Source organism: Lepisosteus oculatus, chromosome 6 (assembly GCF_040954835.1).
Source record: "Lepisosteus oculatus isolate fLepOcu1 chromosome 6, fLepOcu1.hap2, whole genome shotgun sequence".
NCBI classification, from domain to species: Eukaryota; Metazoa; Chordata; class Actinopteri; order Semionotiformes; family Lepisosteidae; genus Lepisosteus; species Lepisosteus oculatus.
In genome coordinates, this window is record NC_090701.1 from 35,016,858 (window position 1) to 35,035,475 (window position 18,618).

Consider the following 18,618-nt stretch of genomic DNA (forward strand, 5'->3'; position numbering starts at 1 on the left):
TGTGATCCCTCTCTTTTTCCTGAGTGGAGCCTGGAATTGCGTACAAGAGGGTGTTGCAGTTGAAAGCAAAAACATTCCAGGAAACCGGGTTACCAGTCCTGTCTGTCATGTCTCGGGGAGTAAAATGGAATTAAAAAATTAAATTAAAAAGTTTTTTTTTTCCAAAAATTTGATTGATGCTCATCTGAACGGAGCATTGTACCTGAGGTTAATGTAAATTAGTGTCTGTAGTCTTGCCAATGTTAGAACATTGGTACTTAGATCAGCCAGCACAGTGTTGTCTGCATGCTGTGCAGGTCTAATGGGAGCTGAGGGCACAGGGCTATCTGTATGGAAATCAGTTCTGGTTTAATTTATAAAAGAATCGAGCAAAAAGGTGAATAACAAACATTAGAAATACAGCCACCTGAGTTAGTCTCAGAAGGCATTCTTCTGGTAGTAATGCTTAGAGGGCCCATGGGTTAGTTTTATTTAATCCAAGTCTGCTCCTTTATGTCTCCTTGTGTGTACTGGAGTGCAGTGGGGGCTGCGCAACCTTTGTTGCTGTTAAGAGTTATTTTTAAATTGCAGCCACATAGTACATTGTAATAAAAATAAAAGGGAAATGTCTTTCTTTTGCATAAATAAACTTTTATCCAAAACATAGATTGCAAGTCAGAGGAGGCTGTCTGGGCTTTAGGTTGCAAATAGCATAATAAAACTTGATGGCATATTGAATTTTCCTATCACAGAAATAAAAATCAATGTTAAATTGTACCTCGGACATGCCAATTAGATTTATCTGTTTTTTGAATGAACTAAACCCTATTAAGCTGGTGGATATAGTCAAGTCAGACATCTTTAGTACAATATGTAAATGTTCATTATAATGTAGTCTATTGCATCAGAGCTGTCTGAAGACTACAAAGAGTCAGAATTGTGAACAGAAGTCCAATCTGACCGTTATAAGGATCTAGAAAATGTAGTTAAAGTCAAAATAGATTTATTTTTTAATCGAAGTGGTGAATGATGTTGCCCTGGGCAATTTTTAAGACTAAGACATCATTATTGTATTTCTTTTTTAAAGTTCTTAAGTCAGCATAAACCACCTAGAGCACAGAAGCCAATCAGTGAAGACTGATCTATTATACTAAAGGAGTTTAAACTATACTGAGCTGATAAATGTTACAATCAGTCTCCCATAAACTGTCAAAACAGTAAAGAAAAAAGCACCCCCTGATTTTATTATACAGAGCTTTAAAAGAAGTGTATTGCTTCTCAGAAAAACGACTTTTTGTTGCAGACGCTACATACATTATAGTACATTCATTATGCTGAATAACATTTCTCCAGCAACGGGGTTGATTAACTGATGGTCTACTGTGTAAGTGTAGTTTGTTGGTTGACCACTTTTAAGAAGCAGTACAAGCTCTGCGGATGCGACACATGCTTTCCACTAGATTGCACATGCTGTCCTGTGGGATTCTCTCAGCCTGGACAAACATCCCTGTTCACGGGTCTCTGAGCCCTAGATGCCCCTGTTGTACATCCCACATATATTCACCTGAGGTCAAAGTAGTGCATGTGGTGTCCATGTTACAGCTTACGTTATCACCTTGCAAGAAAGCTTTTTGACACACACAGCATGAAGACTTGTGTTGCATTGCTGGAATGTTGTCAGATCAGAATGAACACACAGGAAGGGCAGCTGATGTGGTCATAGGATTTGAGCAATGCGGTTCTGTGCGATCAGGATACCTCCAGTCACTGTACGTGAAATTCTGTAGTGACTAGACACTCTTGCCTAGAACTCCTCACCAACTGGTGTGTTGTATATACAGAATAGTGTAGCATTCTGCATGTCTATGCCACACTCACTGATACCTGTTATGGCGGTCTAAAGAAATCCTTTATTCATCACTAAAGAGACCTTAAATCGTAAGTTAATTCTCCTGTCTCTAATCAATTTTCCCACTAATGAGGTGATTTAGTGCTTATGCAAAAAAGTTTAGCCTTGGTTAATTTCTTTCAATCGTATCCAAAATAATTATGCTTTATTTTTATTAAAAATAGTTTTATTCTAAAAGATTTTTAAACACACATTAAATATATATCTAAATATTTAAACACTTGAGAGACTTGAGATTTAGTCAATAATAATGATTTCAAATAGACTTTTAAAAAAGTAGTTTTTATTTACAACAGTAACATCTGAAAACTATAGAGAATACCTACAGAAATGTTACAAATGAGAGGGGGCAATTCCAAGCATCTTGACTGGCTGAATGTTAGTACCCTGTCGTTTTTAGTGGCAATGCTGAGAAAAGAAATGCTACAGATGCAGCCATTCAAAGTGCGCGGTACAGACACGTACCGCAGGTAATTGGCTGCGGTATCGCGTATCATGACGCAAGATGATGCGGTACGTGATTGGTTGACCGACAGGGGCACTCGTGGTCCGTTGGTCTGTCGTAGAAAGACTTACTGTAAACGTCTTTACTGTGCCCGTTGTAGATATTGAATTTTACCACTGAAGGGAAATCTTAGTAGCTGAGCATAAAAAGAATAGGGGCATACTGTAACGCGTGTGAAGGCCATAAACGATATTAATTTTGGAACATAAACATACAGTATATAGCTGGTCTTGGTACTTTAAAGAAAAAAATACACACCAGTATTCCATTTCTCCCTAAACATTTTAAGCTTCGAAGTCTTTAACTAACGTGATACCGGAGTCAACAAGCATACTTTTAGAATTTGATTAATAGGGAATATAATATTGAATCGCGTATCTAAAGAATTTAATAACGGTATGATTATATTCGTGTACTGCGACAGGGCTGTGTAGGGCTGTTTCGCCTCCCTGTTCATGCGAGTTGTCTTGTAGCCTACTGGTCTAGGTGAGTGACTAACAACGCACAGGTTGTGTGTTCGAATCCAGCTGGTGCTGGACTTTTTCTTTTAACAAACATTTCTTCGAAAAAATAGAACAGCGATATTATGGACAATCAATTGAGTTTTATATTTCAAAATATCGCAACATGATCGATTCTAAGTCATTTTTGATAACAATGAATAGTCACCTTCTTCCCTTCTGACAGCAGTTCCTGCTTCTATTGTGTGTTTGTGTGCAACAGAGTAAATTGTTATAGAGAAATGGAGGCTGGACAGTATGCGTTACAATATAAACATTTATATTGATTTAAATCGTGTTCTGATTTAAATCGCAAACGCGTGTTTAATTATGTGTTTTTTAATCATAATCAGGCTAATGCATTTCTACATTTTCTGTATGAACCAGCTTAGAGGTTCATACAGAAAGACAGCTTGTGTTTAAATTGAGTGTAAGGTAATTTATGCTTCTAAAGTCATGGTCAGCATTTATTATTGTACTGTGCTGTAAACTTTTTCTGTGCCTAGTCACATTATTTTATAGCGTTTTTACTGCGACACTGATCATTCATCTCTAAATAAACTTTATTTTATATAGCGTTTTAAGTGAATAGGTAATTAGATTGCTCATAAACCTAATCACTTTTTCTACATAAACACAGCGTGATTGCTCTCTGAAAATGCTTTTCCTTTATATTTACAGTAGGCTCAGATTTCAACTATAGATCGTATTATTATAAACTTTCTTGGAAAAATGTATTTTATGTAAACCATGTTTGCTATTAATTCATTTAGGGCTAAAATACGTTCATTGTCTTCCAATCGAGTCGAGTTGACATTGGAAGCTTGCCACACCCGGACTGTTAAACCAACGCATTAGCACGTCAAAGCCCATTGAGGGTATTGAGCCAGTATTGGCTTTAGTATTCCCCCCCTCTCCCCTCAATTCAATTTAACAGTACGCTGGGCAAACGTTCCGAGGTCAAATTCTTCCAGCACGGGGGTACCTTTAAAGCGGAGACGACGGCACCGAAATCTTTTGGCGCGCCTTCTCTTTAAAGCCCTGGCCAAATATGAAGACAGTACGTACAGTTATAATTCAAACTGAATTAAAAACTACACATCCCAGTTACCATGGTGGTGCTTGTGATCATTGCGTTTAACCAACGAAACAGGGCGAAAAATCAGTCACATGACTTTGGGGCAGAGTTTTGAAAGCTTAACCTATCAGCAACAAAGCGAAATGTACACGATAGGCTACCTCAAACTGTCAGTTACACGACTGTGTATGTTGCTTAAGCCACTCCTATTTGTCATTTTAGTTATGGAGGCGAGAAGACGCCCCCCCCCCCCCTCTGGGTACCTGGTTTGCCGCCATCTTTAACCGCTTCGTGTCCAAATCGCAGTAGCTACGCGTACGAAATAAAGTTCATCCCAGCTACAAAACATATATATTTTTGTGGTAAGAGGGAGCAAAACATCAGTATTTACTGCTATTAATTAGTGTACGATTTATAGTTGAAATCTGAGCCTAGATATAAAGTTAGATATAAAGTTAAAATCTCGACAAAGCAATGTAGGAAATACAGAGAAAATAAATCCTTTCTGACATCTAAAATCAGTTTCGATCAAGGTCTCTAAAACGAACAAGAAAAAGAGGATTTTCGGAGGGCAATTACGCTGTGTTTATACAGAATAACTGATTTATAATCTAATTTCTTGTTCGTTTAAAACAGTGAAATGTCAGCTGGTAAAAGATCGCACCAGAAACAGCACTCTCTCTGCCTGTCATAGACGTTCAGGAAAGGCTGAATTAAGTCATGTGAAGTACAATAATTCGGTGATCAATAATAACAGTTGTAGGACAAGAAACAAAAGCTAGTGAAAACTTAAGGCTTTAACTCAAATTCATTCTACAAATTAATGCAAATGAAAATTCAGGACGTTAAAGTGCTCAAAAATGCACATGGGCAAAAAGTTTTAGAAATGGAGCAGGTGTTGCTTTGAAATAAACAAACAGAAAAAAAGCCATGACTATAGTGCAGAAGAGGGATGCAGGAACACTTGCTTAGATATACAAAAAAAATCACAAAAAGGTGTATGTTACAAAAGAACATGCAAACATGTTCATCATGTACATGAACATGTACATCAATTTCCCTTTGCGATCAATAAAGTCTTATCTATAAACATGAAACAGAGTGAGGAATCAGAAAATTAGCATGCATAAAAAACAGCAATTCTGTCAATGAGCCCTAAATGAATTAATAGCAACTATGGTTTCATGGAGGGCTTCTCAGATAGTTGGGCATTCAGGTAGATTGCCAGGTGAAAGGATTTGTAAACATACTTTGTTAAAGCAAGTCAGTTTTTTCCGCAACACATAAAATACATTTTTCCAAGAAAGTTTAGCCTTTGTCACTAATGGAACCACTAAATAAAGACATAAATATAGAAATCATAAGATTTTTTTTATTCAATGTTGGTAGCAGGATGAACTGTGCTAAGTGTATATTTTGTTGCAGAGTTGCTGCAAGATGTTAACAGTGAAAAAAGGTATTTAGAGATGAGTTATTTCAAAAAGAAAATTTTCAGAATAATTGCAAATCTAGCAGGATAGAGAAAGCACAGAAAACAGGCAGTTAGATTGATCAGATTAGTATGAAAAGTTATTTAGCAAAGGGAATGAGAAGAGTGACAAACTAGTATGCTTTAGATCTTTTTATCTGAACCAGGGAAAACTGATCATGTTTCTCTATAACAATAATAAAAAAACTTTATTTTATATATCACCTTTTAAAGTGGCATCTCAAAGCAATACAGTAGATATAAAAACAGATAAAAGGACCACAGATTATAAAGTAAATACTTATAAGAAAGACAAGCAGTTAGAAGTGCTACCAAAATTATAAAATGAAGCAGATACAGACATTAAGGTTAGATTTAAATGCACTCAGGGTACGTGACTGATATCACTGGGAATACAAATTGAGAGCTCTGGGGTGCAGCTAGAGAAGACCCACAGAATGTAGATGTTCTTGAGGACAGCTAGAAGACCAGAGTCAGACGGACAAAGGTGGGGAGTAGACAGATAATAAGCCATGTACTGTAGGTACTGAATGAGGATGAGGATTTTGAAGTTGACTCAAAACCTGATGGATAACGAATGCAAGGACTTGAAAACAGGTGTAATGCATCCCTGATAGGATTCTCGCTGTCATATTCTGAACATATTGAAGATTGCTCAGTGTGGATTTAATTTCCCCAGTGAACAGGATGTGCATTTATTAATTCTAGAAAAAAAAGCCTTTCTTGATTTCTCTAGTTCTTAGTTTCTCTAGTTCCCTTTAAAATAAACTATTATTCCACAATGCAGAGTATTACATGGCCATATTTACACATTATATTTGTGATTTCAAGAAATGAACACAAGCAGCTTTTGGAGATTTAAGTTGGCTGAGTTATTGCAGGATAAAAGACTAGAGATGTTGGTAAGAAGAAGATAATTTTGGGATAGCTGAAGAATACACTGATAACAAGAACACTTCCTAATGGGGTTAGGCATACTTTTGAGATGATGAAGTTAACAGACTGTATGTTTACATAGATACTGAAATGAGGATTGTATTTTAGATTTTGTGTAGTTGCTAGCGTTGAACTGTGTGTTGGATGCACATGAATTGAAGGAATGGGCAAACATAGCTGATGCAGATCCACAGAGCCAGCATATTAAGATGTTTATAATTAGAGGCAATTTGTTTAAATAACTAGGTATGGATACTGATGTGCAAGAGAGGTGGAAAGGCTGTTTCCTTAAGCCAGCACTATAAAATATTTTATTCTCAGTGAGATGCTGCCATTTCATAGTGGGTTTCTAACACTGTGTATAGTTCCATCCACACAGTGCCTTTACTTCCATCCATTTCTAATCTCTTTATCCAGTACAGAGGATTTGGAGCCTATCCCAGTAAGCGACGGACACAAGGCAGAATACACCCTGGACATAGCGCCAGTCCATCACAGGACAGACAGACACAAACACACACACACCAGGGCCAGTTTAAATCTAACCTCAGAACCTTTCTTTTCAGAAGACTTAGTGTCTGTATCTGCTTCATTTTCTAATTTTGGTAGCACCTCTAACTGCTTGTCTTTCTTATATGCATTTACTTTGTAACCTGTGGTCCTTTTATCTGTTTTTACATCTACTGTATTGCTTTGAGATGCCACCTTTAATGGTGATATATCAAATAAAGTTTTTTATTATTGTTATAGGGAAACATGATCAGATTTTCCCTGGTTCAGAAAAAAAGATCTAAAGTATACTAGTTTGTCACTCTTCTCATTCCCTTTGCTAAATGACTTTTCATACTAATCTGATCAATCTAACTGCCTGTTTTCTGTGCTTTCTCTATCCTGCTAGATTTGCAATTATTCTGAAAATTTTCATCTTGAAATAACTCATTTCTAAATACCTTTTTCACTGTTAACATCTTGCAGCAACTCTGCGACAAAATATACACTTAGCTCAACCTGACAGTTCATCCTGCTACCAACATTAAATAAAAGAAATCTTAAGATTTCTATATTTATGTCTTTATTTAGTGGTTTCATTAGTGACAAAGGCTAAACTTTCTTGGAAAAATGTGTTGCGGAAAAAACTGACTTGCTTTAACAAAATATGTTTACAAATCCTTTCACCTGGCAGTTTACCTGAATGCCCAGAATTCTCAGAACTATCTGAGAAGCCCTCCATGAAACCATAGTTGCTATTAATTCATTTAGTGCTCACTGACAGAATTGCTGTTTTGTATGCATGCTAATTTCTGATTCCTCACTCTGTTTCATGTTTATAGATAAGACTATTGATCGCGATGGGAAATTGATGTACATGTTTGCATGTTCTTTTGTATTTTTTGTATATCTAAGCAAGTGTTCCTGCATCCCTCTTCTGCACTATAGGCATGGCTTTTTTTCTGTTTGCTCAATTTCTAAAACTTTTTGCTCATGTGCATTTTTGTATTTTTTACACCTCTAGCACTTTAATGTCCTGAATTTTCATTTGCCTTAATTTGTAGAATGAATTTGAGTTTTAGCCTTAAAAATCTTAAGTTTTCACTATCTTTTGTTTCTTGTCCTACAACTGTTATTATTGATCACCGAATTATTGTACTTGACATGACTTCATTCAGCCTTTCCTGAACGTCTATGACAGGCAGAGAGAGTTCTGTTTCTGGTGCGATCTTTTACAGCTGACATTTCACTGTTTTAAACAAACAAGAAATTAGATTGCTCATAAATCACTTATTCTATATAAATACAGCGTAATTGCCCTCCGAAAATCCTCTTTTTCTTGTTCGTTTTAGAGACCTTGATCGAAACTGATTTTAGATGTCAGAAAGGATTTATTTTCTCTGTATTTCCTACATCGCTTTGTCGAGATTTTAACTTTATATTTAGGTTCAGATTTCAACTATAAATCGTACACTAATTAATAGCAGTAAATACTGATGTTTTGCTCCCTCTTACCACAAAAATATATATGTTTTGTAGCTGGGATGAACTTTATTTCGTACGCGTAGCTACTGCGATTTGGACACGAAGCGGTTAAAGATGGCGGCAAATCAGGTACCCAGAGGGGGGGGGGGGCGTCTTCTCGCCTTCATAACTAAAATGACAAATAGGAGTGGCTTAAGCAACATACACAGTCGTGTAACTGACAGTTTGAGGTAGCCTATCGTGTACATTTCGCTTTGTTGCTGATAGGTTAGGCTTTCAAAACTCTGCCCCAAAGTCATGTGACTGATTTTTCGCCCTGTTTCGTTGGTTAAACGCAATGATCACAAGCACCACCATGGTAACTGGGATGTGTAGTTTTTAATTCCGTTTGAATTATAACTGTACGTACTGTCTTCATATTTGGCCAGGGCTTTAAAGAGAAGGCGCGCCAAAAGATTTTGGTGCCGTCGTCTCCGCTTTAAAGGTACCCCCTGTGCTGGAAGAATTTGACCTCGGAACGTTTGCCCAGCGTACTGTTAAATTGAATTGAGGGGAGAGGGGGGGAATACTAAAGCCAATACTGGCTCAATACCCTCAATGGGCTTTGACGTGCTAATGCGTTGGTTTAACAGTCCGGGTGTGGCAAGCTTCCAATGTCAACTCGACTCGATTGGAAGACAATGAACGTATTTTAGCCCTAAATGAATTAATAGCAAACATGGTTTACATAAAATACATTTTTCCAAGAAAGTTTATAATAATACGATCTATAGTTGAAATCTGAGCCTACTGTAAATATAAAGGAAAAGCATTTTCAGAGAGCAATCACGCTGTGTTTATGTAGAAAAAGCGATTAGGTTTATGAGCAATCTAATTACCTATTCACTTAAAACGCTTTATAAAATAAAGTTTATTTAGAGATGAATGATCAGTGTCGCAGTTTAAATAATTTTTGTAGGAGGGCTTGGACAGAATCCAAGTGCATTTTTGCAATTTACGTTGCATTGTCCAATGTTCTGTTGCAATACAGGCTAGAATACAGTTACAGTAGTCTAAGCTTTATCAGCCTATTTAAAATATTTTTTTTGAATCCCCGGCGGAACACACTCCATAGGAATCGGCGCTTTTATACAGTATATCGCCTTTAAACACATATATAAACACGGGTTTACGATTTAAATCAAAACACGATTCAAATCAATATAAATGTATATTTTGTAACGGATAGGTGACTATTCATTGTTATTAAAAAGACTTAAATTCGATCATGTCGTGATATTTAGAAATATAAATTTGTTTGGTGCGAGTGAGGTTTTATTTAATCTCTGACCAAGGGAAACGTTTCATTTTTTCAAAGAAATGTTTGTTAAAAAATAAAGTTATAGTTCCATGGGATTCAATCACAGACCATGAAGAAATGTTTCGAAGAAATGTTTGTTAAAAGAAAAGTCCAGCACCAGCTGGATTCGAACACACAACCTGTGCGTTGTTAGTCACGCACCTAGACCAGTAGGCTACAAGACAACTCGCATGAACAGGGAGACGCAACAGCCCTACACAGCCCTGTCGCAGTACACTGATATAATCATACCGTTATTAAATTCTTTAGATACGCGATTCCATATTATATTCCCTTTTAATAAAATTCTAAAAGTATGCTTGTTGACTCCGGTATCTCTTTAGTTAAAGACTTCGAAGCTTAAAATGTTTAGGGAGAAATGGAATACTGGTGTGTATTTTTTTCTTTAAAGTACCAAGACCAGCTATATACTGTATGTTTATGTTCCAAAATTAATATCGTTTATGGCCTTCACACGCGTTGCAGTATGCTCCTATTCTTTTTATGCTCAGCTACTAAGATTTCCCTTCAGTGGTAAAATTAGATATGAATATTCAATACTTAAACGGGCACAGTTAAGACATTAAATATACATATACATACTGTATACAGTACAGTTTGCATACGGTAATATGTTTATGTTCCTAAATCAATCTCTTATGAGCATGTGAAAGGCATGGTGAATCACTGTACTTTGCATGATTGGAAACAAATGCGTGATTGCGAAATGCTGTGGTGTTACTTTTACAAAGACGGTCAATGAAAAAAAGAATGTTGACCAGGGCAATACTTTGAGTTTACACTTACAGCTTGTCCAAGGTCATTCATTATTAATACAATTAGTAATATCTTCGTTAAAGCCTGATGGCCACAGCTCAAACATGAGAGGTTGAGCTTTATTAGCTCCACCTTGTGGAAATTCTGGATACTATTATTTTGCTTGTCGTATTATAGGAGATTTTACCGGTAACTGGCGATATTTACCGGTAACTGGTGGTATTTACCGGTAACTCGCGGTAGACTGCGTACAGCGTACCGGAAAATAATGCGGTATCGCCCGCGCATTTTGAATGGCTGCATCTGTAGGTTATGTATACCAGCTGATGTGGGATCTATATCCAATTAATGTGTGGAAATGGCTTAATTGAAATGGCCAATTAATGTGAGAAAAAATCAAATGGGTAAGCAACTGGGAATTTAGACATGAACGTTTGTAAATGCTGATGTTATAGCTCATTTGCTGTTGCCCATCTAGTTGAAGTGTTGCAAGATGTCTTTTTTATTTTCTGTTATATCAAACATGAAGTGCAGATGAGGAAAGAAAAATCTGTTTTAAAGTACCATTCTCCTTGCAAACATGTTTTAAAGCAAATAACTATTGTGAGTACTAAACTGGGTTAATTTTAAAACCGTATGGAAACAAGGCTGTTGAGGTGTTGCCAATATTTGGTAGGTTGAAGTTTTCTTGTTTTGTGTAGTTGTTTGAAAGTCTATATTTACTTTCCTGGATAATCAGGATTTGTCCTTTAACCATCTGTAAAGTGTCCTTTTCTACTTTTCTCTCTTTTCACATACATTTCATAGTTTTTTTTTTAAATGAAAAATAATTATATAAATTAGGTAATTTTGCTTTAATTTGTTTATACATTTATTTGATGCTACATATTTTAATTACAGGCCCCAGCTGCTGCACCTGCATTTGATGCCTCAAAGTCTCCAATTAGTTTGGTTTTAAGGTTGAGGTATGTTTCTTTAATTACTTTCTGCTTTCAACTAGCCCAAAGCCTCAAGAGGGGTTTTCCAATCTTCCTAAAATCCTTCCTAAAAGTGTCCTAAAATCAAACAGGCCGGATATGGTTGGAAGGAGTAGGGTAGGGCAACTGAAGAACATATCTGGGCAGTGCTGAGGATCTTTCTCCATCTCCATGTGTTCTTTTTCCTTGTGTTCATCCTGGACTTGGTCTTTACGTAACTCTAGGTCTTCATTATTGTTGAATTGCATTTTTTTGACTCAGAAGTTTTTCAAAGTGTTGTTTCTGATATTATGGCGGCAACAGGGTGAACAATATACTGTACTCCTTTCTTGGTACTATCACTGGCTGTTATACAGCAATCAATATTGACTCTCTTGCCCTGTTAATTAATCAAAATTCTGCCCTTCCGCTTAAATTAACTAATTTAGTGATGCAATAATCACTAGAATTATAGAATTAGAATTTAATTATTGAAGGGATTTAATTATACCCTTCTTATTCAGACTACTGTAAAATATAATAAGCTAATAAAGTTCAACGTGATTAATAAACATTTCATTTTTGATAATTATGCATAATGTTACACTTTAGTATTTTGTTTTTACAGCATGCTTGTTATTGTCAATTGGTTTGTCTACTTACTGGGCAGTAATATTGTGTGAATGTACTGTTATTCTTGAAAGTGTTCTGAAGAAGAGATTTTTACTGCATACAAGATGTTATAATGAGGACAAAAGTTGAATTATTTGAGTTTTTAATTTGATTTTGACCATCTCAAATTTAATTGAAATAATTTTAGGTTGCTAGGCCTGCTTTCATATTATTAAGGGTTTTCATATTATAAATGATTTTCTTTTTTCCGTTTTTGCAGAAATTTAAAGAAGGAACTAAATGACATACGATTTGAGTTCATGCCTGGAAGAGGTAAGTTAATTGTAAATAATATCTGATACCAGTCTGGACAGGTCGTAAAGTATTTTGAGCTCTGTTAGAGAAGTAAACTGACCAGCATTCAATGCACAGCAGTCTGTTACTTTCCAGCCATGTAACTTAATGGAGTTCATAAATTGTAACAGGCCCTTATAAAGTTACCACACTGTTTGTGTAATAGCATTTCTTGAAATTCAATGAATCACACTCCACATGAAGCAATGAACATATTTTCCTTTGAATCGTTGTCTGAATCTATTCGACTTGCAAGCTTTAAGTTTAATGGTTGAATTATTATTTTAAAACATTAGCAGTTGAATTACTAGGTTCAATTTGCATGGCAGTGGCTGTGTCATCAGTAGTTTTAGTTTTGCATGTTTTGAGTGAACAGTCTGGTTCTTATTATTGTTGGTGTAGCAGTGATTGTTTTTTTTAGCATCGTGTAAAAGTTTGTTTTAATTTTATTATGTGTATGTTTTAATAAGTTATATGATATGCAGAGTGTTTTTGACATGAATCGTCAAAACCGAATTGCTTTATTAAGCAATAGGACTTCCTTTTACATGGTATCTTCTCGATATCTATAATGTTTTCAAATGAAATGAAGTGCTACTGAAGTGCTACTGAAGGCAAAACATTGATGTTGTATTATATATTATGGAATACAAAGTGTGCATTCTGCTCATCTTATACAGTACACCTCTAACATGATGCTGTCATATATACTGTATAATGCTCTTTCTGTTCACTACTTTGTATCGTTCTTAGGGTCCTTTACATTGCCAGTATGAATGGCTGTAAAAGTAAACAGAACAAAAAATGTAGATGGTTATTAGGGGTAGATGACTTTTATACCATTGCTGTTTTCTTCTCCAGACACAGCTGATGGTGTTTCACAGGAGCTGGTTTCGGCAGGGTTGGTTGATGGGAGAGACTTAGTAATAGGTAAGTAAACAAAGAAAAATCTTCTGTCCAGAAGAAGTGGAGTGATATGTGTTGCAGCATTGGAAGCAAATGAGATATATTTCCCACTCCCCTTTCTCCCTCTACCCCATCACTCCTGTTTGTACATTAACTACTGCTACTTGCATTTATTACAAATTATTTCTACTAAATCATAAGACATCATTTTTCTGCTTTTAATAATGGACTACACAGTGCTTATGTTGATCTTTCTTTATCATTATAATTCTACCCCGCATTCTGGAGTTCTGATTTTCTCTTCTCAGAGAATGTTCTTCTGTTCACTCTGATGTGCTTGTATTGATGAATAATTTGTTGAAATTATTCACAATACCAAATAAACACTGAACTAAGTTTTGAACAACACTTTTTCATTCTAGTTGCTGCTAATTTGCAGAAGATTGTTGATGAGCCTCAAACTAATCGATCTGTCACTTTCAAACTGGTAAGTTCCGAAATATTAAAATATTAAGAATTTAAATTGAGAACCTTGGACATAAAACCATGGCATTAAAGATTTGATCACAAACGATCCTTCAAAAATAGTATATTAAGTATATATAAGTATAGAAAATTGTAAAGACTAAGCAAGCACCTAGGAAGAGTTTTCAATAAAACATCTGGTTTTCATTTGAGACATTTAAATGTTTAGAACTGATAAAAGTGAATTTGTCTTTTCTCAGCTAACTCATTTGCTTGTGTTGCATTATTGTGTAAAGTGCATTTGCGTTTGTGCTGGATAGCATGACTTTTTCTGCCTACCTCAGCTTGCTCGGTGTTACTGGTATATGGGTGTTTAATTATTGGTTTTACCTTTAGTAATTTTTTGTTTTCTGGTTTAGCATTAAAGAAAGTGCATAACCTTTTTTATGTATTCACAGGCTTCTGGAGTTGAAGGCTCCGAAATTCCTGATGACGTTAAACTTATGGGATTCGCACAGCTCAGCATTAGTTAAATTGCAGTACTACCAGAAACCTGACTTGCCTAAAATAGAAAAACAAATAGAATCGCACACCTGTGCATATTCTTTACTTTCATTGGCCTAATGAAACCACTACTGCCAAAGAAATATAAGATGCTGTTGCCCCCACTGGACTCAGAAACATGCTAACTTTCTAACTAGGAATATGTGTTTACAGTGTATGTATGTTTGGAATAACCCAGTCATCATCCACGCATAAAATCTTGTATTTGCACAATCTTAATTAAATCCTGCAAGTCCTGGTAATGTAACAATGCCTTATTTTAAACATTACTACTGAATAAATGGTGGGGGTGTCCCCGTGATGGTAATGAAGTTTAATTGTAGCATGAATGTGGTTTCAGTTACTAATATTAAACTTTACTTTAGGAAAGCATTGATGCACAGTACACACCTTTAGTTGTGTTATCGAGCTCTAATTGTATTTCATGAATCATCTTGAGCTTTTTAGAGTAGGATTACTTTTGAATTGAAGTGATGTTAGCATGTTACAACGTGGGGCATCAATATTATTAAGATCACAAATAGTCATGTTGTTGACAAATATGTCAGCACTTGAATTTTCTAGTGTTTTTTATGCTTAAAGATTTCTATGGACAATACTAATATCAGAGTATAAGGTAAGACAGGAAGGCCTTTTTAACATCACTTTAAAATTGGTTTTCGTTCACATCTCTGTAACACAGAGGATATGTGAGTTGTGTTTGTGATCCTTTGGGGATTCTGTATTTAAGGCAGTTCATTCTTAACTTAATTTGAGTATATATTAGGGGATTGCTTTACCTAGGTTAAAAGATACAAATTCAACCTCCTCCTTTCAACTTTGTAAACATATTAGGCTTGATTAGTGCTGTATTAAAAATGTCCCCAGTCATGTACTGAATAAGGGAGGTGTACTTTGATATGGTGCATGTTGCAGTTCTGGGCTCTAACCACCACTCTTTATGAAGTACAGTATAAGGATTATGAAAAAAAAGGTGCGATAGTGTGTTTCTATATTGACCAGAGGGCTTATGTTTACTGTAAAGCATTGTTTTTTTTTTCACTTCCATGTCAGAACACTGGTTTCAAATTATTGTTAACGCTGGCTCTGAAGAAACTGTGGACTCTTCTGAACTGTGACAAGAATGGTCAAGATACCAGATTAATATATATTTGCATGGTGTTATATATTAGCAAGTGTAAATCTAAACCCAAGCTTTACTTGCAGTAGGTATAAATATTCTTGTGGCCTGGCCATTCAGAACACAAAAGCCCCTCAGATACTTTCTACATTTAAGTTTTACTTAACTAAGTGCATTCTCTGAAAAATCAGAAATGAGTCTGAGTAATTACCAAATCAGTTTATTATCATGTTCAGTTTAGCAACAGAAGTGAAAATTACTTCTGAAAGGTTGTAATGAATTAAGACATTTAGTTTGGGAACTGATGCAAGCTAAAATTGCCAAATCGCAGTTACAGTATACGGTATTTCGAGAAAAGTTTAATTCTATAGTAACTGGAGCCACATGAGCCATCTCCTTTGTCTTTTTCATACATGGGTATTAGCCATGACTTCCATCAGAAATCATTTTTTAAAAAACGACAAAATAAAATTAAAGTAATGCATATAATCTAATGAGGATAAAAACTGCAAAGTACTTGATCATTAACTTTATAGCTTGTAAATAATGAGATTTGGTGTTTTTTATACTGGGTGTTTCACAGTTGGCCTTTGTATCTTAAAGGGGAAGAAAAAAAATCAGTGCTGTTAAAGGAAGCAGGTAAATCAATGTTTTTTTTTTCCATTTTCTTCCATAGCAATCATAACAGGGTTTAATCTAGAAATAGCCGCTTCGTTTCTGCCACAAATTTGCTCTTAACTTAGAAATGAGTATAGAAAACCCTTATTTAATCTTATAGGCATGAATCACATGAACATAGCTGCTTAGGGAAAAATGAAATATGCCCTGTTAATTTCAAATGGTGGGCAGTAGTAAAAAATGTTTTTATAGTTATTGCTTTGTCTGTGTCATTTTTTATTTGTATGATACAGTAAATCTTGAAACAAGGAACACCAGGATTTTAAAACTGACCACTCTCCCTTCTTCATAAATCTTGGAAAAAATGTCTAATTGTATAAATATGAAATTTATATTTTTTTGTAAAAACAAATACAGCTACTTACATAATCTGAGGGTAAGGTTGTCTATTTCTTCAAAGTCAGTAGGTTTAAACTCCTTTGGGAGTCTGCTACAATTTTTGTCCTGTTGACTGATATTTAATCAAGTATTGTTTGAGACAAGACAAAATTGGACTAGGTGTATTGTACTAGGACAGTGATCACAAGGAGTAAAAAGACTTTGAAGAATTCTTAACACTGCAGTGCACCTTGAGGTTCATATTGTAGATACTAGAAAGATCTGACCTCAGATCCAAGCTAGTAAGAGACTTAAAACAATCTTTGAGTAACCACCTTAACATATCAGGACAAATGGACAATGGCAAGTTTACAGTATATACAACCATGTTTACATCTTTCAATGTCCTGGAATGTATGTGCACAACCTAAAAGGCTGAAGTAATTAGATCTGTTTTACATGTAGAGCATTTTACAGTATTCTGTACTCACACTGTTTAAATCAAATTTTAATTTCCTAAACTCTGGATGTCATTATGCACGTATTGCATACACCAATCTGTGTATTATAAAATAAAGTGCAGATCAGGAGCCAGATCATTGTACTAGAGCATGTCAGTCTTTAAAATAGTGTTACAGGTTTTAAATTTAGAGGAAAACCACAGATTGGTTCCTTTCGTTCCCATTGGGTTGAATTTGAAGTCTTAACATTCCTGGCCTGCTTGGTCGAGCTAGCTCTCACCCATATGTGGTAAAGATGCTTTGAAAAAAAATTTCATTTTGTATTGCATTTTAACAACTACATCATGCTGTGGATTTAATACATTGTTACTAAACTGTTCTTTGTTGTAGCTAATATGATTTAGGAAATAAAATATGGTATATGACACCATATCACATAGCGAATCCAGAGTCAACACTGTTGTCTTTACAATTGCTCCACACATTTCTACATTTAAACTCCAGTTCTTTACTCTGTAAATAAATATCATGATGCAAAAATCAGGAGTTTGGAGGTAGTACCTGAGTACACTGCAAGTGGTTCCTTTTTCAATAGAATAATAAAAAATGAAATAAATAAAAAATAAAGATTTTTGTATCTTTATTAGTAATCCACTCATCCATTTTCTAACCACTGTATTGGATAGTCTTGGGAAGCAATGGGCACAAGACAGGATACATCCTGGATGGGACGCAAGCCCATCTCCGGGCATACACGGACACAAATCTTATCTAACATTAGGGCCAATTTTCCCAGATGCCAATTAGTCTACCAGTATGTCTTTGGACATTGGGAGGAAACTGGAGTACTCAGTGCAAACCCATGTGAACACAGGAGAGCATACAAATTCCATGCAAAATTGAACCTAGGCCCCCAACACTGAAAGACAGCATTGCTAACCACTGCACCATTGTGTATCTTTTATTGACAGTCCTGTTTTAATATCTTTTACTGATTCTCTAGCAAGGTGCAAGTGAACTCTATTCTGTAAACCAGTCCTATGATTAACGCCTATAACATTTCTTGGGATATTTTCCCCAGACCAGTAAATATTCAGTTTTATGATGGTCTTTTTAAAATGTTTCAGATTGCAAAATATTTTGCTAAATTATATCTTTAGAAGAGGAAATGCACCTTAAATATTTTTAATTCTTCTGTGAACACCATTAGTAGCTTTCATCCTTGAAACCCTTAATAAATAGGGAAAATGGCCTAGAATTACATTCGTATTCTTGATGTGGCTAACATAAACCCACATATAAAGTATTAATATGTAAACCTGCAAGTATTTAGTGCCATTTCCCTGTGCTTTATTCCTGAAAATTGAACAGTTCTGATAACCCTGTTGTGAATTGTGGTGTATTCTGGATTGAACCCTGAATCCAACTGCATGATTTTTTTTTGGTTTTAAAAATATATTTAGGGTTTTTTTTTCTAAATTGTAACAAATATTATGCAATTAATAGTAAAGTAGCAACAGGACATTACCTTTACACGGGACTTTGTGTGCTGTAGATTATAACACAAAGCTGTACAATATTTTGTTTTTTACATTTTGGTTTTTAATGCATGTTCCCCTAATTATTTTTAATCAATAAAGAAGAAAGAACTTATCAGTTTCCTTTCACTGCTGTGTCTCATTCAGAGCCTGTTTGCTG

The 18,618-nt window shown here is 35.3% G+C and overlaps 1 protein-coding gene across 1 annotated transcript in view; it reads left to right on the forward strand.

The window, feature by feature from the left end:
- The window catches only part of oxsr1b (oxidative stress responsive kinase 1b), a 127,951-nt gene extending 109,378 nt beyond the window's left edge, over nt 1–18,573 (forward strand). The window contains exons 14-18 of the mRNA XM_069191221.1: nt 11,387–11,451; nt 12,335–12,387; nt 13,270–13,338; nt 13,737–13,801; nt 14,238–18,573. Coding sequence (XP_069047322.1) covers nt 11,387–11,451; nt 12,335–12,387; nt 13,270–13,338; nt 13,737–13,801; nt 14,238–14,312 — 327 coding nt within the window. The 3' untranslated portion in view covers nt 14,313–18,573. The remainder of the gene's footprint in view (nt 1–11,386; nt 11,452–12,334; nt 12,388–13,269; nt 13,339–13,736; nt 13,802–14,237) is intronic.
- The last annotated feature ends 45 nt before the right edge of the window (nt 18,574–18,618 follow it).